The following is a 25,080-nucleotide window of genomic DNA, read 5'->3' as shown; positions in this document are numbered from 1 at the left end:
TTTATTTTATTTTAATTTATTTTATTTTATTTTAATGTATTTTATTTTACTTTATTTTATTTTATTTTATTTTATTTTATTTTATTTTAATGTATTTTATTTTAATTTATTTTATTTTAATATATTTTATTTTAATTTATTTTATTTTAATTTATTTTATTTTATTTTCTTTTATTTTAAATGTATTTTATTTTAATTTATTTTATTTTATTTTATTTTATTTTATTTTATTTGTTTGTTTGTTTATTTATTTATATATTTTAAGAAACCATTCTTAAGTGGAGGGACCAACATTTTACTGAGCACCAACTGAGAGCTGGGCTCTGTCTAGGAATTGAATAGAACTTTCTTTGTAAACCTTATCGTGACAGCACCAAGTGGGTGTGGTTAGTCCCGCTTCATAGCAGGATAAAGGGAAACTCAGAGTTACTTCTTGGTTACTCGGTAAGTGTGGGGCCCTAGTCTACCCCAGGTCTTTCTGAACTCATGCTGCCTTAGATCTCTGGGTCTGCAGGGAAGCTGGAAACATTAGGGCAAAACAGTCTTGGTTTGGGTTTTTGCACGAGGACCTCTCTAATCTTGTTGCTTTTTGCAGGCTTTTCTCTGGGCCCCCATGCTTCTCCTTGACCCGGAGGGGCGGTGGTTGCTGGCAGAGCAGGGGGGGTCCTGGACGTGCTCAGCCTCCCCTAGGAGAGAGGTGCCTTGCGGCAATGGCCTGCCTGGTTTGGTGCCCCCTCCCCCCCCCCCCCCCCCCCCCCCCCCCCGGGAAGGTCCGGAACCTGTGCTTTGTCTCGAGTGCCAGGAGATGAACATGTGCTGTGGATGCAGCCATGTCCAGTCACGCTATCTGTGGCACGTAGGCGGTGGGCTGGACCCTCGCTAATCACCCTGGCCCGCGCCACACCCCTGCATCATCCCCGCATCACCCCTGAGTCACCCCCATGCACAGCTTCCTGGGCGGGGACTGCGGCCATTCCTGGGCTAGAGTGTGCCTTGTTGTCATTTTCATTTCTGATTTTGCCTTTCTCCTTTTCCCCTTAGTTTTGCCTTTCTTGGTTTCCAATTTGTTGGGCCAGCTTTTGGCACCTGCAAGTGGAAACTCACCTGTCCTCCTTTTTTTTTTTTTAAGTTTATTTTTTTTTCAGTATGTTTTTTATGGTTATTTATTTATTTTGAGAGGGTGTGAGCAGAAGAGGGGCAGAGAGAGAGAGAGAAAGAGAGAGAGAATCCCAAGGAGGCTCCATGCTGTTTGCGCAGAGCCCAATGTGGGGCTTGAACCCACAAACCATGAGATCATGACCTGAGCCAAAACCAAGAGTCGGACGCTTAACTGACTGAGCCACCCAGGGGCCCCTGTTGATTTTAACAAAATTGAGATCTTACTATTTCCTTTTCTTCCCCCTAACATTGTACTGAAATCGGTTAAGCATTTTCCAATGCCATCTAACCAACCTTAAAAACATCACATAGATGGGAAAACACCAGGTTGTTGAACTATTCCCATTTTGGGTAGTAGATTTGCAGCTTTGTACGGTTAAAAATAAATAATATGCATCCTTGTCGTTAAATCTTTGACGTCAGCTATGATTATTCCCTTGGGAGAGAATTTTGGGAGTACGCTTATCAGATCAGAGGATGTATGTAGTTTTGCATTTGTTCTATATGGACAATTGCTTTCTGGGAAAACTTGTACTAAAGTAGACATTGCACCAGCAGAGAAAGATGGTGTCTGTTTCCTCCTTAGTATTTAATGTTTATAGTCGTTGATATTTTTTTTTTATTTTTTATTTTTTTAGTCGTTGATATTTTAAGTGAAAGGTAGTACCTCGCTGGCATCTGAATCTAAATTGGATTCTTCGTGAGAGTGAGCACTTTCCCTGTGTTTATTGGCCACTTTAATTTATTTATTTATTTATTTATTTATTTATTTATTTATTTTATAAATAATGTCCTTTGGCAGTTCTGTGAGCTGTTAGCATTTTTTTTTTTTTTTGAAGATTTGGGAGAGCTTTTATAATGTTAGTTCACCCTTTGTCATGCATACAGGTATTATTTTTCTCTGCTATGTTATTTGCCTCTTAGTTTTGTCGATTGTATGCAATGTGTGTGTCTGTAGGTACACATGTATCTTTCACTTTTATGCTTGTTACAGGTATTCAAGGCATTCTAAATCTGGGAGGATTCCACTTATAATTTAACTCTTAAATCCGTCGGAAGCTGGTTTTGGGGACAAGCGTGAACATTAATCTATATCTTGTTTCCAGAAGATCCCTTTCCCCAGTTGTCTGTGGGAACCTGGTTCTGTCCCTCAGTGACATGCAATGCCCACCCCCCCCTTATTGTACCTGGTATTCTCAATGCTCTGGTCCTGTTTCTGGAGCATCCAGCGTTTTCCATTGTCAGATGTTGTTGGATTAGAGCAGCTTTGAGCCTTCCTCATTAACCTTTCCAAGATATTTTATACAGAGTTAAAAGTCACACTGTCTAGGTTAAAAAAAGAAAACCTGCTCCCCCCCCCCCCCCCCCCCCTCCCGGGAAAAAATTCACTGAAAAAACACAGGGCTCAAAAAAAAAAAAAAAAAAAAAAAAAAAAGAGTAACATGAGTGGGGATGCATTTCCCAAAATAAGACTTTGTACAGTTGTGAAAATTCAGTCAGGCATTTTGCCAAGTATCCTGTGTACCAGCTGAAGAATCCGCAGGGCAGTGAGTCGTAATGAAAAGGGCTATTTTTGTGCTCCCAGGCTCCTGCGGTGAAAGAACTTGTACAATGTCCAAACCAGATGCATCTTTCTGGTTTTTAGCTTCCGCCGCGTCCTGGTGTGCATGTTTATTCTGGGGGCCGCGGCCTCATGTGAATTCAGAGCATGCTCCAGGCCTGTGGTCACTAAAGTCTCATCTGCCCTTTCATATCCGGGTGGGAAGCACCGGCCTTGGGGCGGACCCCCAGGCGTTTTCCCATCCGTGAGCCGGTGAGACGATCGCGGGGTTTCCTAAGCCTGAGCCCCTAGAGTTCCTTAAAGGTCCTTGAGGGGTTTTTATAGTCTCCAAAACATGTTATTCCCAACAGCAAATATTATGACCATCTGAAAGAGCCTTTCCTTGCTTATTTTATGCATTTGGGTTCTCCGTGAGATTTTGTTTTGTCCACCCTGGTCACGTTCAGAAGCTCTGACCTGGATCATCTCGGGTCTTTTGTGGTTCTAACGTGACAGCTTGCGTACCTTCTCCTGCTGTTAGCAAACCCAAATGTGGTATGACGTGTTGAGAGTCTGTGTTCCTAGTCAGTAGAGAAGGGAACCCGGGGAACATCCCTTCCCGCCGACTTGAGATTTCATCTAGAATCAGGAATTGAGTCCATTGTTTCCCCTCCCCCCCTCTTTGGGGCCCCAGGCGGCGTTGTGGCTTCGGGGCATGCGCAGCTGTGTGGCCAGGTACAGGGTTCTTCATTCGCGCATCTTTGTATCACCAGGAGTAGTTTGTGACTGCGGGCTGTGTGCTTTTCTGTCTCAGGCTGGGAACGTGGTGACAGGGGAGATGGTGGAAGAGCTTATTCTTTCTGGAGCAGACATAATCAAAGTGGGCGTCGGACCAGGTAAGGCTTGCTGGGAAGGCCAGCAGAGGCTGTGTGCAGGGCACTGGGATGGGGGGCTTGGGGACACTGGAGATGGCCAGAAGGGAGCCCGTGGGTGACCCCGCCACAAGGGCAAAGCACATTGCTTCTGGAAGTATCCCACCACTTTTGGAAGTTGAGCTTCCAGAAGGTCTTGTAGGAAATGTCACTGGGCTGCCACCGGGGAACGTCCCGAAGGAGCCGGGATGTGGGTTGAACGTGAGGTCCTGGTTTCAGAGCGTTAACGCGGAAGAAGAGGATGCAGATTTCGTTAATGATCCTATATTCCTTGAGGAGGAAGGTGAGGGGGCGAAGAATCGTGGGGACGGTTAATGGACATGAACGCCTCCAGTTTATATGAAGGTCTGAGGGACCCCAGACATTGCACATAGTAGGCATGCAGCTCTGAGGCCACATTTGAACTTGACCCATGGCCCGGTCAGTTACTACTCCCGGCTCCTCACCGGATACATAATGCATTTTGGATTTTTCCCATATTCTCTTAGGCATTTTCTCCTAGAACCACCCATTGGCATCTTGAGTGGAGGAACAAGGCAGAGCCTTTCTGTCCTTCTATTGGGTGGCGCCATTTTCTCTTGGGGCCAGTTGGTGTTCACCTTCCCCTTTGGCTATGCATGAACATGAACTTTCATGTTTTCATATTCTTCCTTGCACATCCATTCCTAAACAAACACTAACATTGGAGAGAAGGAAAGAAGATATACATTTTCAGCTGGGAATAAAAAATAGCAAAGATTTTTTTAAAAATATCACCCATTCAAACAAACACTACCCAAAAAGGAAACAAACCATAAAGCAATGCGAGAAGAGTGTGGGAACTCACAGAAGACATCGTTGGGTTGTGACTTGGCACAGTTACAGCCTTGCGGGAACAGGATGTGTATGAAGAGTCTTGTAGGCTCATCAAAGTACTTGAGTGTTTAACGTACAGGAAAATGGTCAACATTTGATGGTGCCACACAAGCCAATTAACAACGTCTTCTGAGCAAGAGGAAAGCACCTTTGGTCTTTACTGAGTGTTGGTCATTGAAAAGTCAAAGAGAGGATAAGACCCAGTTCTTACTTATAAGGAGCTCCCCACTTAGGATGTCATAGACTGGGCTAATGATAGAATTGGTTCCCAGTAGCCCAGGGCACTCACCAGTCACCTGCTTAATCAGAAATACGTATTCCCGGATGTGTGCTAGCCGCCATTGTGCTGGGCAGGTGCTGTCCAGGATATGAAGGTGTGTGAGAAGTCCACTCGGCTCTCAAAGAGCCTCTTTTGATGTAATCTTGAGCATTCAGCTGCACTTGTTTCCTTCATGCACATCCTCTGTGTATACATGCTGTTTCCCCAGAAGATTTATTGTCTTTCCGTTATCCCTGTGTGGGCCGCCCTCCCCGCCCTCCCAGCCCTGGCAGGGCTGTCTATAAAAGCAGAAAGGACTCTCTGAACAGAGTAGGGAGCTTTTCCAGAATGGCTTCTTTAAATTCGTTGCAGATGATTGTTCAATTTCATGAATTCTTTAGCGTAAAAACACTGGGTTTTCTCTAAGCGAATGACAGCATTAACAATGAGCACCCTGGCCGTGTACCTGGGAGGAGAAACATGTATCCAGCTTCTCCTTTTGACCTGAGCATTAATCAAGACCATTCCCATGCCTTGTTTGATGGCCATTTCCAAGAAAGGTGATCGGCCTACCCTCTGTAGGTCTCTCACATGGGCGGAGCTCTGGGCGCCTGCAGCACGTCCCTGCCTTCCTGCAAGGATCTAGCAGTGGGGCGGGAGAGAAGGCGAGAAGCCAGTTATGAAGCAGAAATTATGAAATGAATTCTGCCTTGCACAATGCAGGGCTGGTAGCTGGGGCAGCGTGTGCCTGGTGGGGAGAAGAGCTCACTGGCTGCGGGATTGCGGCAACACCTGTTGTAAGGATAGACGTCAAGGGATGTATTCTGCCCTGCGGCTGGATGGGTGCAGGAGGAAAGGGGGACCCCCCGCGCCTCTGGTTTTCTTGCTGAATCCAGTCCTGGAAGTATAAACACAGTTCTCTGTCTGATCCTGTCCTTGAGGATGCCGGGAGAGATTTGGGGGGGGGGGGGGCGTGCATGAAGGCACTGGTGGTGGTGGAGAGTCAAGACAGGAGGAAGGCGTTCTAGGCACCTTGTCCCCAAGCGTGACGGCAGTGGAGTTCAAGCCCCGTCCACTGAGCTGTGAAGCATGCGGGTGACTCATCTATCTGAAGTTCACGCATTCTTTCGGCGACTATTTATAGCCCCCTTGCTATGTACAAGGCTCTGTTCTCAGCGCTGGATCTGCAACAATGAATATCCATGGAGCTTACCGTCCAGCAGAGAAAACAGATCCCCTGCATTCTTACACAAATAATTATGTAAATGCTTCTTGTGAAGCGAGTGCCCTGTCAGAACAACAACTCCCCTGAGGTGGTGACATTTAAGATGAAGCCTGAAAGATGAGAAGGGCTGGCCGGACCGGGGGCTTGGTTCACAGGGAGTGCTGGACAGAGAGAACATCGCGTACAGAGGATCCCCGAGGTGGGGAGAAACTCGTTCTGCCGGAGAGGCTGGAAGGGCGGCGTGGCCGGCGTGTGGGGAGCAGGAGGGACGGAGAGGTGGCAGGGGAGGGCGGCAGGTGGACATTCGGGAGTTCAGTCGGGTGATCTTGGGGTGTAGGGGGTGCTAAGTTGTTGGGAGGGAGGGACGGGACTTGAGCCAGGGGTACGTGTGCTTGAGATGGTGGTGCTCTTGGCATGACTCGGCCTGGACATAGCTGGATAATACCCGGCTGACCGGTCAGCCAGGACTGGGGTTGACCGTGGGAAAGGCAGAGGGCAGAGGTCAAAGGGGGCAGAGGGCTTCAGGAGGCTTCCCGACACGGAAGCGGACCCCACAGCCCAGGCTGGACGGGGGCTCTGGACAGGGTGGGCCATCGCGGAGCCCAAGAGGCCGGGGCCAGTCGACAGACCTGGGTGGGAGAGGGTGCAGGAATGGGGTGGGTGCAGCTCCCTCTTCTCCAGGGCTGCCTGCTAGCCCCGCGGGCCCCGTGGCATCCCCATTGCAACCTCAGGCTGCCGATTTCGTAGGCGAGGCTGTGAGGCTCGGAGAAGTTAGAGATTGACCAACAGTGCAGGTAGAGAGGCCATGGGAGGAGACCGAGGCGTCCCTGGAAGTATACTGTGGCTGTGAGGGGAAGTGAGGGACATGGGAAGGGACGGAGCGTACATAGGGACGGTCTGTGTGGCCATGCGGTGGGGGCTGATGGCACAGGTGAGTGACAGCGACAGGGTGTGGGGAGAGGGCGTCCCGGGCAGCCGCAGTTGACGGCGGTGAGGACCGGAAGGGACGAGGCCAGATGGTGTGGTTCTAACCACCCGCCCTGCCTCCACGGAAAGAAAGTTCACCCCCACCCCCTCCCCGCCGGCACTGCCGGAGTTGGAGGCTCGTTCTTAACCGTCTCTCTTTGGGCCCCGCTTCTCCCACCATCCAGGCTCTGTGTGTACCACCCGCACCAAGACCGGGGTGGGCTACCCCCAACTGAGTGCCGTGATCGAGTGTGCAGACTCCGCCCACGGCCTGAAGGGGCACATCATCTCCGTAAGTGCCCGGCGGGGCGGGGGGGGGGGGGGGGGGGGGGGGGTGGACGTGGGAACACCTCGGGGCTTCGGGGAGGCCCCTGCTCCTTGGCCCTTCACCCACTTGGCATCCCGTGGGCTTGGCAGTGAGCCGGGCACCTTGGTCACAGCGGTGACATCTGGCGGAGACCCAGGCCCTGCTCCCCAGGCACATTAGTCACTAACAACTCAAGGCCGTAGGCAGCAGGATGGGGGCTACGCGGGGAGCTTTGAGAGAACGAGGGGGCCGCAAATTAGTTGGCCACAAAGCACCCCAACCTGGGTGGATCAAACGAGAGACAAACTCCCCGTCTCCCCGTTGGGGAGGCCAGAGGTCTGAGATCGAGGTATCCGCGGGGTCACGAGGGCCGTGGGGGAGCCTCTGTTCCCGGCCTCTGGAGCTTCTTGGTTTCTCGGCTGGTGGCACCGCAGCCTCGTGTTCCTGTGGCGTGTGCCCCGTGTGCGTGCGTGTGTCCACGTTTCCCCTTTGTGGGAGGACTCCAGTCGTGTTGGATTAGGGACGCACCCTCCTCCAGGACGACTTCATGTTAGTCCCACCTGCAGTGCTGTGAAATGCTGCCAGTGACAGGTCACCGGAGTGAGGGCCGATGCAGTGGCTTGGTGGGGGCAGAAGTTACATTTCCGTGGGCTCAGAAAAGACAGGAAGGGGTGAGGGGAGGCAGGGAGCGTGATCTAGCAGCTCTTCCAGGAAGCTCCCGGAAGGACTGCGGCGTGGTGCTCAGCCTCTAAACATCAAGGATGGAGTGAGTGAATGAATGCTGAGTTAAAATCTGTCCTCACCTCAGCCGTGGTGCTACACTACCTTTACAGCTGTGGTGACTGCCATGCAGACAGTCACAGAGACGGTCCCCTGCTCTTCCCTTCCAGATAAGATGCTCGAGGGGCGCCTGGGTGGCTCAGTCGGTTAAGCGTCCGACATGGGCTCAGGTCATGATCTCGCAGTTTGTGAGTTCGAGCCCCGCGTCGGGCTCTGTGCTGACACTTGCTCAGAGCCTGGAGGCTGCTCCAGATTCTGTCTCCGTTTCCCTCTGCCCCTTCCCCACTCTGTCCCTCAAAAATAAACAAACATTAAAAAAAATAAAAAAAAAAAGATGCTCGGAACAGGACAACATGTGGGATATAGTCTGAAAGACAACCACAGCTTCCACTTATGTGGATGTTTTTATAAATACGTGTATATACACACACGTATAAATTTGTACGTGTGTATAAAATAAATATAAACGTATAAAATATATTACGTACTTACATAAAAATATACGTAATGTATAATTACTATATAATTAAATATATAATCAAGAATATATAATGTAAATATAAAAATACATGTTCCCTTAGTATACATTCATTACATTATATACAGTTAGGTACATATTCCACTTATGTGCGTGTTTTATATACGTAACATGTTTATTTTGCATTTACGTTCATAAAAATTACATATGTATAATTTTCTTTACAAATTCTGAATTAGTGGCATGATTTTAGTGGTCCTGTAACACTGTTGACTCTTTTCACCATTCGGTTGCTAAGCTGGGCTCCCACGTTAAATAATTGATAGGTGATTTAAAAACAACACACAAATGCATCAAACAAATTACATATCCCTGCAGAATGATGTCGTGTTGGTTTCAGCTCAGCACTTCGGCATGTTGATGTTTGATTTCTGGACTTGCTTTGGGGACATAACAATACTCTTTAAAAACCCCTACGTGATTACTCCCTCGTGTCGAGCCTCACCGTGGCAATTGGGTTGCTGTCGCTGTTGCTTCCCCAGAGCTGGGGTCCTGTCCTTACCTTGCAATCCAGTGCAGACTTCCTGTCCTCCTCCTAATTCTTCGTGCGAGTTTTTCATCCATCCGTCCATCCAATCAGCAAGTTTTTATGGAACATCTACTATGTGGAATAAATGACAGAAGGTTTATTGGTTGCTGACAGTTGTAAGGACCTCCATTCATTACCCCTTCCCTGAGCGCTTGTCCCAGGGCCCAGATGAACACCCGTTCACTGTGACGTAAAACCCTTTGCTGAATGCGGTGATCCAGCTCCCTGAGATCCTCAAACTGCGTCAGTCTCCAGTATGACATAGGACAGTGGTCCTTAGGTCCCCACTTTGGCCTTGTTTTGGGCTGGCTACGTGAGAGTCACCACAGAAGCTTTCTTAAAAAGATATCTCTGGACCCCATCTTAGCAAATTCGACTCTTCAGAAGTTGGCCACAAAAGCACCATGTGAAATTTAGTCATGAATCTCTATTACATGATAATTTTCACCATTAAGAGTCTTCATCAAAATACGGACCCTGGGGGCACCTGGGTGGTCCAGTTAGTTGAGCATCCAGCTTCAGCTCAGGTCATGATCTCACGGGTCATGAGTTCGAGCCCCACATCAGGCTCTGTGCTGACAGCTCAGAGCCCGGAGCCTGCTTCGGGTTCTGTGTCTCCCTCTCTCTCTGCCCTCCCCCACTCGCACTCTGACTCTCTCTCTCTCTCTCTCTCTCAGAAATCAATAAACTTTTATGGACCCCGTATCATATATATTTCTTGAATGGCCACCATTTCCAAGGTCAGTGAATGTCCAATGAATGGTTCTGCTATGAACGTGTTCTGAGTTCCCCATACTTGTGTCCTTCTGGAAACTTCACACCTGCTTAGCTGATGGCTCATTTTTGCTCTGTTTGCACACCAGCCACTGAAAATCAACTTGGGATCTCTTTATACAGCACCACCTCATTGACAGTTCACCTTAGCGATTTTCTCAGTGTAGTGCCCAGACAAGCAGCATCAGTATCAACTGAGAACCTGTTAGAAATTCTCGGACCTGGCTCAGACCTACAGCATCGGCAGCTCTGAAGGGAGGCCCAGGTGTCCGTTTTAAGAAGCCCTCCAGGAAACTGTGATGTGCTCTCAACTTGGAGAACCACTGGTTTCTGTCGTGGAGGCTCAGCTACCCGGCCTTGGGTCAGGTTTTATCGGCCGGTCCCCAGGGAACAGCTTCTCTGACTTTTGTCAGTTAGTGATAGTGACAGCCCAGGCTTGTGGTCCCGGTGCTTCGAGGCTCTCAGTAACGGTGGGAAATTTCTCAGATGGGGTCAGAAGTTCCGTTTGTGGCCAGAAAACCAGATGAAGTTCACAGACTCACGTGGGATCGGTACCCTTGACCTGAGCTCATTCCTCCTGGCTAGCTGAGTGTCTTGGGGTTCAGCAGCCATTTCTTCCACTGTCCCTTTGATAGGGTTTCACAAGTAGGTTTCTCTTGCTTGCCAGCCATCCCTAAACCCCCTGGAAACCCATCAGATATTTTGGATTTGCTACTCTGTCCGGTTTCCTTCCAGCTGTCTCATTTTACACTTTAGTTGCTGAATTTGCACATCCATGCTGTTGAAATTCAGAAAAGGAAGCCACAGCATGGGGCTCTTAGCAGGCACTTACACTCAAGAGGCTGGACTTGAATTAGGTTTCTATTTATTATGGCCCACATGGGGTTCTAAGAGGCAGAGAGCATAAATTCAGGACACCCCCTGCGCAGGTGAAGATTAAAGTGTGACTGGGTTTTGTCTTGCCACCATCAGCTAGGGACATCACACAAAAGAGGATTTTAATGGTGGAAACAGACCTAGAGGAAAGAATGGCTATTTATTTACTGAGCATCTATTACCTTCCTGGCACAAATCACTTATAATTTCTAATCTTTGGAACATCCTGGAGAACTAGCTGTTATTGTCACTTGACAGGTGTATTAGAGTTCTCTAGAGAACCAGAACCAATAGGGTGTGTGTGCGTGTGTGTGTGTGTGTGTGTGTGTGGCAAGAGAGGAGGGGGAGGGAGTATTCATTATAAGGAACTGGTTCATGTGATTATGGGGGAGTGAGAAGCCCCAAGATCTACAGGGTGAGTTGCTAAGCCAGGCATCTGGAAAGCTGATGGTCTAGTGATGGTCTGAGTGGGAGTCTGAAGGCCTGAGAACCAGGAAGAGCTGACGGTTTCATTTCAGTTGGGAGTTAAAAGGTAGGAAAAAGCCCCTGTCCCAGTTCAGAGGCAGTCACTCAGGAAAAATCCACTTGAGGAGGGTCAGCCCTTTTGTTCCATTCAAGTCTTCAACTGATGAGATGGGGCCCACCCATTTCCTTTTCTCCATCTACCAATTGAAATGTTAATCTCATTTAAAAAAAAAAACAACCCTCCTGGGGCCCCTGGGTGGTTCCATCAGTTAAGTGTCTGTCTTTGGCTCAGGTCATGATTTCACAGTTCGTGAGTTCGAGCCCCACATTGGGCTGTCTGCTGTCAGCACAGAGCCTGCTTCCAATCCTCTGTCCCCCTCTCTCGCCCACCCCCACCCCACACACTCTTGGATGCTCTCTCTTTCGAAAATAAACACACACACACAAAACAGCTCTTCCAGAAACACCCAGACTTTTCTAGGCACTCCGTGGCCCAGTCTAGCTGATTCATAAAGTGAGCCATTAGAACCAGGGGAGAAACTAAAGCCTCGGGATCTTAAGTGACTTGTTCAGCATCACTGCCGGCAATGGCAGAGCCAGCACTCACACAGAGGTCTGTTATCTCCAGTACTCCATCCAATCTTCCCTTGACTATCCCCCGCCCCCTGCCCCACTCAGGTTGGGAAATGAAGGAGGCTCAAGGAGAGTGGAAAAGAAAGACTTGCTGAAGTCACAGAAGATGCAGGGTGGGGACGGGACCCCGTCGGTTTTCCATCCCAGTGCGCGGGGAGACATCACCTTCCTCTGTTCTTCCAGCTAGTCCTTCCCCACACAGCCCCCACGCATGCCTTCCAGTGGGGAGAGGACAGTCCCCGGTGCACTAAGGTTAGAAGGGGAGCTTCGAACAACCACTGAGTTCGCTTTCCCCCCGATAACCCAGCAAACCTGGACTGGTGCTTCACAGGACCTAGAAAGAAGTCCTGGGATTACGTTGACTGGGATCACGGTTGTTTCTTCTAACTCAAGCTCCAGCATTTTCTTTTTCTTTTCTTTTTTTTTTTTTAATGTTTATTTTTGAGAGAGAGAATGAGTGTGAGCGGGGTGGCAAAGCAGAGAGAGAGGGAGACAGAGGATCTAAAGCAGGCTCTGTGCTGAGCAGAAAGCCCGGTGTGGGGCTCGAACGCACAAACCGCGAGATCATGACCTGAGCCAAAATCAAGAGTTGGACGCTTAACCAGCTGAGCCAGCCAGGGGCTCCCCAAAAGCTCCAGCGTTTTAATGAACACATTTTATGAAGACCGAGAGAGCATGCTTGTCAAGACTCAGGAGGCCCTGCATCAGGAAGGGCTGGTAAGGATCCAGATGGTTTGGAGTAGTCCCCAACCCTCTCCTTCTCTGTACTCGGTCACTAGTGCTCACATTCACCCACGGACCCTCTGCGGAGATGAAAAGATGGGTCAGCAGATCTCTGATAATTTAAATGATTTAATATAGCACTTTAGGAGCAATTAGACCATTCTTTAGAAAGACCTAAACAGAGTGGGGCACCTGGGTGGCTCAGTCGGTTAAGCATCCGACTCTTGATTTTGGGTCAGGTCGTGATCTGGTTTGTGAGTTTGAGCCCCGCATCAGACTCTGCACTGATGGAGCGGAGCCTGCTTGGGATTCTGTCTCCCTCTCTCTCTCTCTGCCCTCCTCTCCCTGCTCTCTCTGTCTCTTTCAAAATAAATAAATAAACATTTAAAAATTGAAAAAGACAAAGACCTAAACAAAGAAATTTCAGGTAATTGAATTTTTTTGACGCCTGAAAAATTCCCCCTCCTCCCCAAACAGGTTTAGCCTAGAAAAAGTGAGAAAATACAGATAAACATGAAGATTATTAGAAGTGCTGTCCTCTAAAGATAACCACCATTGCTTCTGTTCTGATAAGGGCGATTCTAGACGTTTTTAGAGTGTACTCACCCGGGGCTCTAACCTTGTTCTTCCGTTGTTATAGCCGTGTGACCTGGGGCAAGTCACCCAACCTTCCTGAGCCCCCCTCATGCTTCCCTCCACCCACAAAATATCAACTTTACGTTCTTGTGGTGTTTGAATAAAAAAGTGAAGTTTGTAGCACCCCCCTGGCCCATGGTAGGTGCTTGATTTGCATTCCCTCTGTATCTTCCTTACTTGCTTCACCAGCCTCCACTTGAGAGAAGAGCAGGGGTTTTTTTTATTTTAATTTTTTTAATGTTAATTTGTTTTTGAGAGACAAAAAGCGCAAGTGGGGTAGGGGCAGAGAGAGAGGGAGACACAGAATCCAAAGCAGGCTCCAGGCTCTGAGCTGTCAGCACAGAGCCTGACGCGGGGCTCGAACTCACAAACCGCGAGATCATGACCTGAGCCGAAGTCGGACCCTCACCCGACCGAGCCACCCAGGCGCCCCCAGGGAGAAGAGCAGGTATTTTTAAGAAGAAAAGGTAGGCTGACGCTTCACAGATCAAGTTCCTACCACTCGTGTCCTGTGATGCTTTTTCTACTAAAATGTAATGGGAACACTCTGGAACCAACAAAGACAAGAGGCTCTTCGAACATTGGCACCTTGTTTCTGATAACCTCCCAGCAGCTGTGAACGTTTATAAGTGAAAGCGAATGCGTGTTTTAGATTGTGGAGATTTGCCCCGGCTGCCCTGCCTCCCGGGTACATGAAAGGGTGCTTTGAACAACTTTTGCAAGTTACCTGGAAATGATAGCAGGGAGCAGCCTCCTTTGCCCTAAAGCATTATGTGACGTTGGATTGCACTGGGTTAAATGCACAGTCTGGCTTGTTTGGGCTGCGTTGTCTCTTTACAAACGGGCCGAACAGAAGATGCCGTAAGTGTGATTTCCCCTCCGTGACACGTCATGGAGCCCTCTTTTTTTCTAAAGAATTTTTTTTAATGTTTATTTATTTTAGAGAGGGAGAGAGAAAGAGAGGAAATGCACAAGCGGGGGAGGGGCAGAGAGAGAGGGAGACACAGAATCCGAAGCAGGCCCCAGGCTCTGAGCCATCAGCACAGAGCCCAATGCGGGGCTGGAACTCATGGACCGTGAGATCACGACCTGAGCCAAAGTTGGACGCTTCACCGACTGAGCCCCCCAGGCGCCCTCTCAACTGTGGGCATCTTGTCTTGGCCCATCCTGGGAAGAGAAGAGCTCCTTTTCGAGGGTCCCAGTAGCCCAGGGCCTCATCACTAACCACAAAAATGCAGAAGTGTGGGGTCCCCACTCGAGACACCCTGCCAGTCCATGGCGACTCACAAGCAAGTGAGTACAAGACTTGGGGAGTGTGTGTGTGTGTGAGTGTGTGTGTGTGTGTGTTGTGCTGTAAGTCAGATAACATCCAGCTTCATGGGAACATGAATTTGTTTACTCTTCTGAGGTCATAAGTTTGAAACCCTGTCATGTGAAACTGGTTTTGATAACGAGATAAAGCACTTAAAAATCGGCAGGACGAGCGAAGGGCATACGGGGGCTTGTACCTTTGATAGAGAAAGTAAACATGCTGAAGTTTGAAAGCACCGACACGAGGTACAATCCCAAGTCCTGTCACTGTCTTCGCACGGACGGCTTGGCCACGTAACTTCCACGGAGACACTACTTCTGAAATGACCGTTCCTCAGCACCCTGTGGCCCTCTGGGATCAGAGAAGCTGCTCGTGAATACAGGCATACCTTGTTTATTGCACTGAGCTTCGGTGCTCTTCTTAGATACGACGTTTGTTTGTTTTTTTTTTGTTTTGTTTTGTTTTTACAAATTGAAGGTTTATGGCAACCGCCATTGGGCGAGTATGTTGGCACCATTTTTCCAATGGCATCTGCCTGCTTCGCGTCTCTGTGCCGCGTTTTGGTTCATTCTCCCCGGCTGTCAAACTTTTTCATTATTATATTTGTGCCTGATCTGTGATCAGCGGTCCCGGCTTGCCGAGAAAGCTCAGGGGATGGTTAAGCGTTTTTTAGCAATAAAGTACATTTTAATGAAGGTGTGCACCTTTTTTTGAGAATGTAAGGCTGTTGCACCGTTGGTAGACTACAGGGCAGCGTACGCATAGCTGTTCGACGCGCTGAGAAACCAGAAAATTCACCGGACTTGCTTTGTTGGCGTGTTCGCTTTACTGCAGCGGTCTGGAACTCAAAGCAGCAATGTTTCCGAGGTGTGCCTGTAACGGACTTGACTGAGGAAGCATTTGTGCTCGGTAAAGATACGTAAAGAAACAAGACAAGCTTTCCACACCTACCTTTTGCTTCGAACTGCAAAGAAATAATGAAGCAGAAATGGAGTTTTAGTTCCTAGAGGGACAGGCCTAAAAAGTGGACTTAAAAGAGGGGGGAATTCAGGGGGCGCCTGGGTGGCTCAGTTAAGTGTCCGACTTCTGCTCAGGTCATGATCTTGCGGTTCGTGGGTTCGAGCCCCGCGTCGGGCTCTGTGCTGACAGCTCAGAGCCTGGAGCCTGCTTCAGATTCTGTGTCTCCCTCTCTCTCTGCCCCTCCTCTGCTCACACTGTGTGTGTGTGTGTGTGTGTGTGTGTGTGTGTCTCAAAAAAAAATAATAAAAATAATACAACATTAAAAAAAGGGGGGTGGGAATTGAGTCACAGAGACACCACGCTGTCCGTTGGAGGCGCTGTTCATGAAGTGGTTCATCTCCGTTCATTAGATGCCCCCCAACTCCGGGGGCGCACACACCTTCCCGCCAGTTGTGACCTAAGGTGGCCCGGGCAGCCTGTGTTTTCTGTGTCCTTCCCAAGGCTGGCGTGACGCCTTTGCGGGCGGGTCCCTCTCAGGGCTTGGCTGTCACGCCAGCCCTCGGCACGGGCCTGCCCCTGCTGCCCCCGGGCCTTTGCTTCTTTGCCTCTCTGTCTGTGGGGTCTGGCTGCAACTCCCGGCCACCCTCGCCGTCCTCCTTGGACTCCTGCATCGAAGAGCAGGCAGCAGCCTGTGTCTGTAGGGACGTGCCTTGGGCTCTGCGTCCTGGAAGCCTCGCACCGCGTTGCTGGTGTGTAAACATAACCCCCGTGGCTGGACCTGCCGGGCGGCCCTAGGTGACCGTCCCGCAGGCATTAGCCCCAGGCGTGTGTCCTCCGTGGGTGGCGAGGGGGATCCAGGGTGCATGTTTGATTGTAAGTTAACCGGGCACATTTCGTGAAGATGAGCGGGAGGTGTGTGGAGCGGCTAGAATCACACAGGAGCTAACTCAGTGTCCTTTCCCTGGCTCTTTAAATAATCCCGCTCTTGTCCTAAATAAACCTCACCTCCCGCCAGGCAGGAGGGAAAGGTGACTGCTTGGATTAGCAATGAATTCGGAAGGCCCAGGCCCAGTGTCTTGTGTGAGGGGCTGGCGGGGGGCGAGGTCTCAGAGCGGCTCCTGCCCCGGGCTTCCAGGGCAAGGCAGACCCCGAGGGGGAACACGGCAGGGTTTTGGGGTGGGGGGACGGAAAGTGCAAACAGAAGGTGCAAACGGGAGCAAACTGAGTCAGAACACGGTAACCCGGGAGTGCTGGGTTCGGGCTCTGAGGGTCGCTGTTTCTGGCTGGGGGCTTGCCCTTGGCTGGGGGTGCGCCTGGATATCACCTCCGGATGACCGAGTCACCCCGGGGGAGGGGACATCCTGGCTGAGCACCCCGCTGATGCCCTCTCCTTGCTTTTTCCTCTTCAAAGGACGGAGGCTGCACTTGTCCAGGAGATGTCGCCAAAGCCTTTGGTAAGGGGACAGGGAGGGAGGGCAGGGAGCTCCCCCAGAGCCTCTGATGGGAATCTGAATGAAGAGGCGGGGCGTGTTGGGGAAATTCTGAGCCTGTGCTGATTTCCTATCCCTGGATTTCGGCCCTGATTGGCCACAGTCCCCATGTGGGCTTGGTTCTGGTTGGTGGCTGAGCAGACCCAGCCGGCATCCTGGGGCATCCTGGGGTATAGACGCGGTGACATCCTTACAAGCCAGGTGTAGAAGGCTCAGGGTGCCGGGGAAGAAGCCAGTATCGGGCCCAGAGTGACCTCACGGAGGGTCTCCAGGACCGAAGTAGGGGGAATCTTTTGGGAGGGACCAGAGCCCCCCCCCCCCCGCCCCCACCCCAGCACTTTGTCCCCACAGGCCGAGGCGCCTGTTTCCCAGCAGGGGGCAGCCGGGGCCACCTGGCTTTTCCTTGGGAAAGCGGTAGGCAGGCAGTGCCTCCACGTGCCCTCTGTTCACCACTTACCGTGGCCAACTGCGTCCGTCAGTGAGAGCTGGTTCATCAAGCGTGTTGGTTGTGGAAGGGAACCTAGGGGGCATCTCTGTGTAATCCAGGATGCCTACTTGATAGTTGAGGCCGAGGCCCTGAGAAGTGAGTGACGAGGTCGGGGTCCCACAGGCCGCTGCAGAGCAGGGAGAGTCAGGAGCCCCCCTACACTACTGGGCTCACCCCCGTTAGCCAAAGACGTTTTTGTTACTGATTTTTGCACTCAATGTACTTGCTGCCTGGGTGCTCCGGCTTGGGCTCCCCACACAGAGTAGGAGCTGGCACTCCTGGTCGGTAAGTGACTGGTCGTTAAGAAGATGCCCGGTAGATAACAGTTCCTGGTTTGGGGGATCCCCTCTGGTGGTCAGTGGGAGGCCTGGCCGGATGCTAGTTTTCCTCTGCCCCCTTAAGGTCACGGCAGGAGGGGCCAAGGATCCAGCATTCAGGTTAGCGACCCTGGAGTGAAGGACCTGTAAGTCTTGCCACCAGGTAGAAGGGGCCCGTTGTGTGCGGCTTGTCTGATGCCAGGCCAGGGGGCCAGCCCCGCAGGGCCTGGTTCTCTGAGACGCTGAACAGAAGGCCGCGGCCTGCCTAATGCAGATCCCACAGTCCTCCCGTAAATGCGTCCATGACCCGATGGAAGAGGTCAGGACCACTTTTCAGGGGTTCCTATGCTTGCTGCTCCTCCTTGCCCTTTATCCTAATTACTGAATCCATCTGAACCCTGATGTCGTCGTGTTCTGGATGTAAACCCTCCATAGGCCTCAGAAGTTCATAGTCAGTGGAGAGACTGCGCAGCCATCCGGGAACGGGATGGGGAACGGTGAGATTTCTAGTTCTTCCACATATGCCTTTTCCTTTCTTGACAGCTAGTTACTCTAGGTCGACCGTGCGCCGTGCCCTGTGATAAACACTGGAGAGGCAGCTTCGGTGCCATACGTGTGTAGTATTTAGGTTTCTCTTTTTTTTTCTTTTAATCTTTTTTTTAAACATTTATTTATTATTGAGAGACAGGGAGAGACAGAGCATGAGCAGGGGAGGGGCCGAGAGACGGGGAGACACAGAACCCGAAGCAGGCTCCAGGCTCTGAGCTGTCAGCACAGAGCCCGACGCGGGGCTCGAACCCACAGACCGCGAGGTCATGACCTAAGCCGAAGTCGGACACTTAACTGACAGAGCCACCCAGGCGCCCCAGGTCTCTCTTCTTAATACCCCGTCTCCAGGGTAGGAGTTTCAGTCTGTTCTGAGGTCTTTCGTGATCGACACAGGCAGAGCGTGAGAGTGCTGATGGCCCAAGGTAGACCAGATGTCTGTTGGGAACACCAGAGGAGTGACTGTGGAGGAGATTAGGCAACACGCTGGAGAAAATGCTGCCCCATTCTCAAGGCTGCTCTGATGACCAGACTTAGACCCCTGCTTGGAAGGTGGTCAAGTTGACCATCAGTTACCATCAAGGATTTTCTAGTGCATTAGCCCCCGATCATCAGTAGTGGGCAGCATTTCTCTCTCTGGGTGTCCAGTGCCCATCTTCACTTCTTAACTTTCTCCAAAAAGGGAGAGGTTGAACTCTCCACTTGATAATCGCTAGGAGCAAAGGAAGGGTGAGTTGGAGCGGCACGTAGATCCTTCTAGAGCCGATTTTCTCTGAGCGGTTTTCTCTGAGCTCTTCTCCCTTCCTCTTGTCCTCACTGTTGGGAGTTTAGGGGCCGGAGCCGATTTTGTCATGCTGGGAGGGATGTTTTCGGGCCACACTGAGTGTGCCGGAGAGGTGATTGAGAAGAACGGGCAGAAACTCAAGCTCTTCTACGGGATGAGCTCCGAAACCGCGATGAAGAAACACGCAGGAGGGGTCGCCGAATACAGGTAAGGGGAAGCGCCAGCGCCCTGCCCTCTGTGGCTGAGGCCTCACATTTACAGAAACAGGACGGAAGCAGGTCTCGAATATCAGTTCTGTTGATACCGATGGGCCGTGGGAGGGAGCTAGAGAACGTACCCTGCTTCTTTCTAAACAGTCCCAGTTTTTATCCAGCCAGCATTTGCTGTGTTGGGGGCCCTCCAAAGGACGTGCAGAGCAGAAGTCTCTTGGCACGGGGGGCGGGAAATGTGACAAGGGGGCGACCAGTCTGGGAGGTGACACTCCAGATTTCCAGGGGATGGGCAAGAATGTGTTTGCCCTGTCCTTCCGATTGGGCCTTTGCTCGACCAGCCCTGTAACTGCCAGTCTCTTGCCTGGAATGAGTTCAGGCTGCAAGCACTGGGCTGAAGAATGGGTTTCCCGTTGCTTGTGAAACAGGTGTGGTGCACGCCGTTGCATGGAGGTCAGGCCTTTCCGGAAGGGTGCCGTGTTTCCCCTGCAGTGGGACCGTCCACAGCCTCCACGCTCTGATGGTTGACACAGGCAGCATTTTTAGCCATTTAATTGTGTCGCTCACCGCAGAAGGCACGCCGACTCCTGCCTTTTTGTTTTACAAATTCACGATCCCAAGAGATAACCTGGCTATTTTCTGTGTCGCCTCCATTTTACGTGTCTGCGTGTGTGTTTTAAGAGCCTTAGGACAGCACATAATCATTGCCTGGCCCTGTTCCATAGAAGCTGCTATTACTTTTCGTTGGCATTAGCCTGATGACAAGTCCCACTAAGTGGACAGGACAGAAGGTCTTGCGTCCATGGAAACTCAAGCCCTCGCTGCTGGACACCCTCCATTTCTTACGTTCAGCCCATACTTGAAAGCTTCTCTCGAGGCTCTGGGATGCAGAGGTGTGGAAGAGTGCGATCGAGCCGGAGGGAAGATCCCAGAACCCCGCTGAGATTCATGGGCGGGCAGGTGGGAGGTTTGGGGGACTCTGCCAGAGTTCCGTGCTTCTGTGGGATCCTGGCGGACTGATGTCCATTCCCATTCTCTCCAGTCTTTTTCTCCTTTGGAAGAGGAAACTCCATCACGATGATGTTGCAGCTTAGGGAAGGCAGGGTGGGGAACAGGAATAGGGGACCACGCTTCTACCATCATCCGGGAAACTTGGGTTAGAACAGGAGGACGCTGTCCCTCCCACGTGGTGCCCGATGGGAGAGGTGGCATGGTTCGTGAGGGTGGGCAGGGTGAGGATTACTGCCTCGGTGGCACCCCGGATCTCTGGCCCAGAAGCTTCATGCTTTACCAGCAACCACCCTCCCTACCCAAGGTCCTGTGCGGTGTCTGCTGGGTGCTGGTACGTTAAGCGGAGCCATTGTGGTTCGGCAACAGCTAGATGCTTCGCCTGGAGTACATTTATTGCCCTCTAGCTGTTGCATCCGTTTTGGGTTCCAAGGAAAGTAGACAGGGAAGAGCAGACCAGGTTATAGCACACACGGAAGCCAAGGAGCCAAAAGAAAAACCCATCTGTAATTTCAGCAGGGTTTAGGCAAAACGAAAATAGAAGACTCAAGCATATCAAGACTGTTCTGGAAGCCGATTAGACAAGAAAGGGAAGTGCCGAAGGAATTAGAACCTCAATCTGGAGGCAGCCTGGGCCCTGCGGGCTGCATCTGTTTTTTTCCATCTCTCTCTGTCTCTCTGCCTCCCTCCCTCTTTCTTTCTCTTTTTTTCCCTGGCAGTTTACAGTCTTCTCACAAGAATGGTCCCCCTTTGACGTTGTATTTAATTAAGGTAGAGCTTGTTTATGCCTTGCTGCTTCCTTCCCAGCCATTAACCATTTAGTCCTCACGCTGTCCCTGGGAGACAGATCAAAGTACCTTCATTTTACGGATGAGAAGACTTGGGCTTCAGCAATAAGTGACTTGCACGAGGTGCCATCACCAGGTAGCAGAGAAGCAACGATGAGAGTCTGGATGGTTTCCAGCAAGCCCCGGGCAGGCCATGGAAATCTCTTGTAAAAAGCAAAATGGCAGTCACTGTGGGCACAGGGGCAGAGATGTTGGTCCCTGGTCACAGAGTGTGGTGATGTGAATCGTCTTGGGAGTGGCCAGTGACGGGCTCCGTGAGCTTGGTGCTGTGAACCAGCCCTGAGGCCAGCTTGGTCTAGTCAGTGGTTTAAGCGGGTAGATTTCATTGCACTTAAGGGTAGCCTTGGATGTGTGGATTTCAGCGCAACAAGAGTTAATGCTATTTTGAAATCCTAGGTAATGAATTTCTGATTGAGAGATGCTATCTTTTCTAGTTGAAGAGACCAGGAAAGAAGAGTCCACCGTTTGGTTAATTGTCAGAATTTCCAGATTGCCCGAGCCTTAGATGAAGGCTAGAGTTTTGCATAGATTGGAGATTTCCTTCTTGTAATGCCCCTCCAGAAGCAAGTCTGGACTGTATGTCCATGCAGCCTAACAGGGCTTGAGTTGTCCATTTTGTGGATCTTCCTTGACTTACCGGGCTATGTCCTGATAAACCCATCTTAAGGTAAAAATATCGTAAACTGAAACCCATTTAATACACCTAGCCCCTCGGACGTCGTAGCTCAGCCTAGCCCACCTTACGTGTGCTCAGAACACTCACGTTAGCGTTCAGTTGGGTAGAATCTTCTAACACGAGGCCTTTTTAATAATGAAGTGTTGAATGTCTGGTGTCATTTGTCAAATACCCTACTGCAAAACAGTATATACAGGTCGTACGGGTGCAGGGTGGTTGGTCACTGTATTGGGACCGTCCACCCCTCACGATCCCGGGGCTGACGTAGCTGCGGCCATCAGTGGCCTGCATCACAGGTGAGGATTGTACGCACATCGCCAGCTCCGGAAAGGATCCAAGTCCAGAATTTGACGTATGGTTTCTGCTGAATGCGCATTGCTTTCGCACCATGGCGGAGTCAAACCGTGGTACGTGGGAGACTGTCTGCATTGATATCTCCTTCACCTCTTAATTGTAGGCAGTTGGCGGGGAGGCTGTTCAAGAGGTAATCCGCCACGTCTGTTCTTCCCTTTGGGCATGTGGGGCTCGGGGTCAACTGGACGCCGGTGTAGGGATTAAGGAGGAGTAGCAAGGAGCGGAGTGGAGGCTACTGCTGCAAAGGTCACTTCTTCCAAGCCTGCTGATGAGGACTTTCCTTTTCCAGACGCTCCCGGTGGCCAGCAGTGAGGCTGTGCGTTTCGCATGGGAGGCACGCATTCATCTGAGATGCTGGTGTGGCCGGTCGGCATTTGTAGCAAATGTGGGACTGGGGTCAGAGGGTGTGGCACGGAGCCACCTGAGTGCCTTGGGGGCTGTGTCAAGTGCTAAAGCTGGGAGTAATTACAGCTGGGTTCTTACGGGGGGAGGAAACAACCGATTAGAAAGAAAAGCTTCCTTTTTCTTCCAGAGCTTCCGAGGGCAAGACCGTGGAAGTGCCTTACAAAGGGGATGTAGAAAACACTATTCGGGATATTCTTGGGGGACTGAGGTCCACGTGCACTTACGTGGGGGCCGCCAAACTCAAGGAGCTCAGCAGGAGGGCGACGTTCATCCGGGTGACGCAACAGCACAACACGGTGTTCAGCTAACCTTGAGGATGCGGTGACTTCTGGCTCATGGGAGCTTCCACGCACACCTGCTCTCCCGCCTCCTCCTGTGACATCAGAGATTCTGGCTGCTCCTGAATGTTGGACTCCTGCCTCCTGCTCCCCCACCTGCCGTCCGGAGGCTTTGGGGCTCCCCTAGTGCCTTCCGGGGGCCCGGAAGCAGGGCGCTGACCGGGTCTGTGGTCAGAGCCCAGCTGCCTGGAACTCATAACCTCATTGTTCAAATCAACTCCCCTTTTCCTTCCTTCCTTCCTTCCTTCCTTCCTTTTTTAAAGAAAAATGGTTTCACTTTAATATAATGCAATTATCTTAAGACTTGGAGTGCTGGAGTTTGCCTTTGCAGGAAGCAGGTTGTCAAGGGAGCTGGGGGTTTTCTACCTACTTCCCATGCTTGGCTCTTAGCAGTCACAGAGGGGAGGCGAAGGGAGGGGAGGGGATGGGAGGGGAGGGCGGCCAGGCCTGTCAGGGTAACCCTCCAACCCTCCTCTGCTTTCGGTTGCTGGAAAAAAACCGAAAGCATCCGACCGGAACTTGGAGACGTGGCTTCGTGCAGCTACTCATGAGGCATGGCGGCACGTTTTCACCACCTGCGTTACACGTGCCTTCTGGGAACAGGTATCTGTCACCATAAGGTCGATGCTGCTTTGAGGACACTGTCCCTGTCCCGGTTTTTCATTGCGTTTTGTTTTCCCTTCATCTCCTCCCTCCTCCGTCTCGACCTGTCAGGCTGGCCTCTCTCTTAGATTGTAAGTTATTTTGGAGCTCCGTGGGATGTTTGGTGGAAAGGTCATCCACCAAAACCTGGGCAAGTGGAATCCCGCTGAAAGACCGCAAACACCTTGACCTGTGGCTTCCCAGAAGTCCTTGACTTAAATTAGGACTGCGAATTATTCCCTTCTCGGCGCCATCAATATTCTCAAGAAAGGTATTATTGTAAAGTGGTCAGTTCACTGGTGACAATGCTATTTTCTGGGAGAAAGGACCCGGGCCTTGGAAGAGTGTCCACTATGGCACTTCTTGAAACCGTGAACGTGGATTTGTTAACAGTGGCCACTTCTTTGGAGGCATTGCTTGAGGATTAAGACTGGAAAGTATATGCAGACCAGGATGTTTTACTTTCTTTTCTTTTAAACAAGGTTTAGAGAAGCAGACGCGAGAGTGCATTTTCCTTTAAGCAATTAAGTGACTCCCCTGGAATAGAGAAGGATCACACAGTGCTACCGTGGTAAGGACACCGATGTCCACGGTGACTGACACCATACAAAGAATCCATCGAAACCATAATGTTCCAGGAAACTATCCATCCGTTTGTAGTCTTCTAAGAACGCATTTATGGGTTCAGCACCTTCAACGCTGTTGTAAAACTTTTCTCCCCTGACTCCATTAGGAATAGTTATTGTACTTGTGGAAACGTGAATTGGCTACACGTTTGAGATGAGGGGCCAGAGGCCCTATGTTTCAACATAGAGCAAGATGTGGGGTTTTGCTGGAGGCACCCCATGTTTTCCGTTTGCTTGTCTGAGGTCTGAGTCCCACACTGTTCCTGTGGAAGATGGTTTCTACTCAAGCTCGTGAGTTTAAGAGATTCTCTGTTGCAATAAGGGAGAGAAGTAAAAGAAGGGAGATCTTAAAGAAATCCATGCAAAATGTACTAGCGGTAGTAAGGGAACTTTCTGGGCACCCCTTGCTTAGCCTGGGCTCACCCCTGTCCCCCTCTTACATCCGGCTGCGGTGCTACACGCAGAGGGGTCTGGGACGGGGATGCCCATCAACCCAGTATGGGCTGTGGTCTTTGCAGAGGCCTGTGCCTGCCTTATCCATCTTGTGTAAAGATTTTGTACGCTCTCTGCCCTTGGTTTTCACCTGCTGGAGGCAGGTCCCTTGCTGAGCTAGTGTTGAGGGAAGCGAATCACTCGGAAGCAGAGATTTTGCAAAAAGCTCCTCGAAGGCCCCGTCGTGCTTTGCCTTCGTACGTGCATCTCTGCCTCCAGTAGCGCTGGGCCCCGGGGAGCCCCCAAAGGGGTATCAGGTGCGGCGCTGGGTGCCCGAGTGCTCAACCGCCGCCCCCAGGCCTCCCGGTGCAGGAGTGGGTGCCGGAAGGTGTCCGCGAGTGAGACGCCGTTCACCAGGGGCCGTTCCTGCTATGCATCTGGTGGTTTCGA

At 50.8% G+C, this 25,080-nt stretch overlaps 1 protein-coding gene across 4 annotated transcripts in view; it reads left to right on the top strand.

Annotated features, from left to right (window-relative positions):
- Positions 1–25,080, top strand: part of GMPR (guanosine monophosphate reductase) — a 52,662-nt gene that overhangs the window by 22,093 nt on the left and 5,489 nt on the right. The window contains exons 5-10 of one of the 4 annotated variants that reach the window (XR_007463052.1): positions 3,513–3,594; positions 7,121–7,227; positions 16,880–16,922; positions 19,140–19,299; positions 19,730–22,240; positions 22,720–22,808. Coding sequence is in view for 3 of the 4 variants with exons in the window: in XM_049654863.1 (XP_049510820.1) it covers positions 3,513–3,594; positions 7,121–7,227; positions 16,880–16,922; positions 19,140–19,299; positions 22,720–22,900 (573 nt within the window). In the remaining variant the exon portion in view is untranslated. Of the gene's footprint in view, positions 1–3,512; positions 3,595–7,120; positions 7,228–16,879; positions 16,923–19,139; positions 19,300–19,729; positions 23,232–25,080 lie in introns of those variants that run through there. The other 3 variants (XM_049654863.1, XM_049654865.1, XM_049654866.1) reach the window with 3 other exon arrangements.

The sequence above is a fragment of the Panthera uncia genome (genome assembly GCF_023721935.1).
Source record: "Panthera uncia isolate 11264 chromosome B2 unlocalized genomic scaffold, Puncia_PCG_1.0 HiC_scaffold_25, whole genome shotgun sequence".
Classification (NCBI taxonomy): domain Eukaryota; kingdom Metazoa; phylum Chordata; class Mammalia; order Carnivora; family Felidae; genus Panthera; species Panthera uncia.
This window is presented reverse-complemented; position numbering and strand designations above follow the sequence as displayed.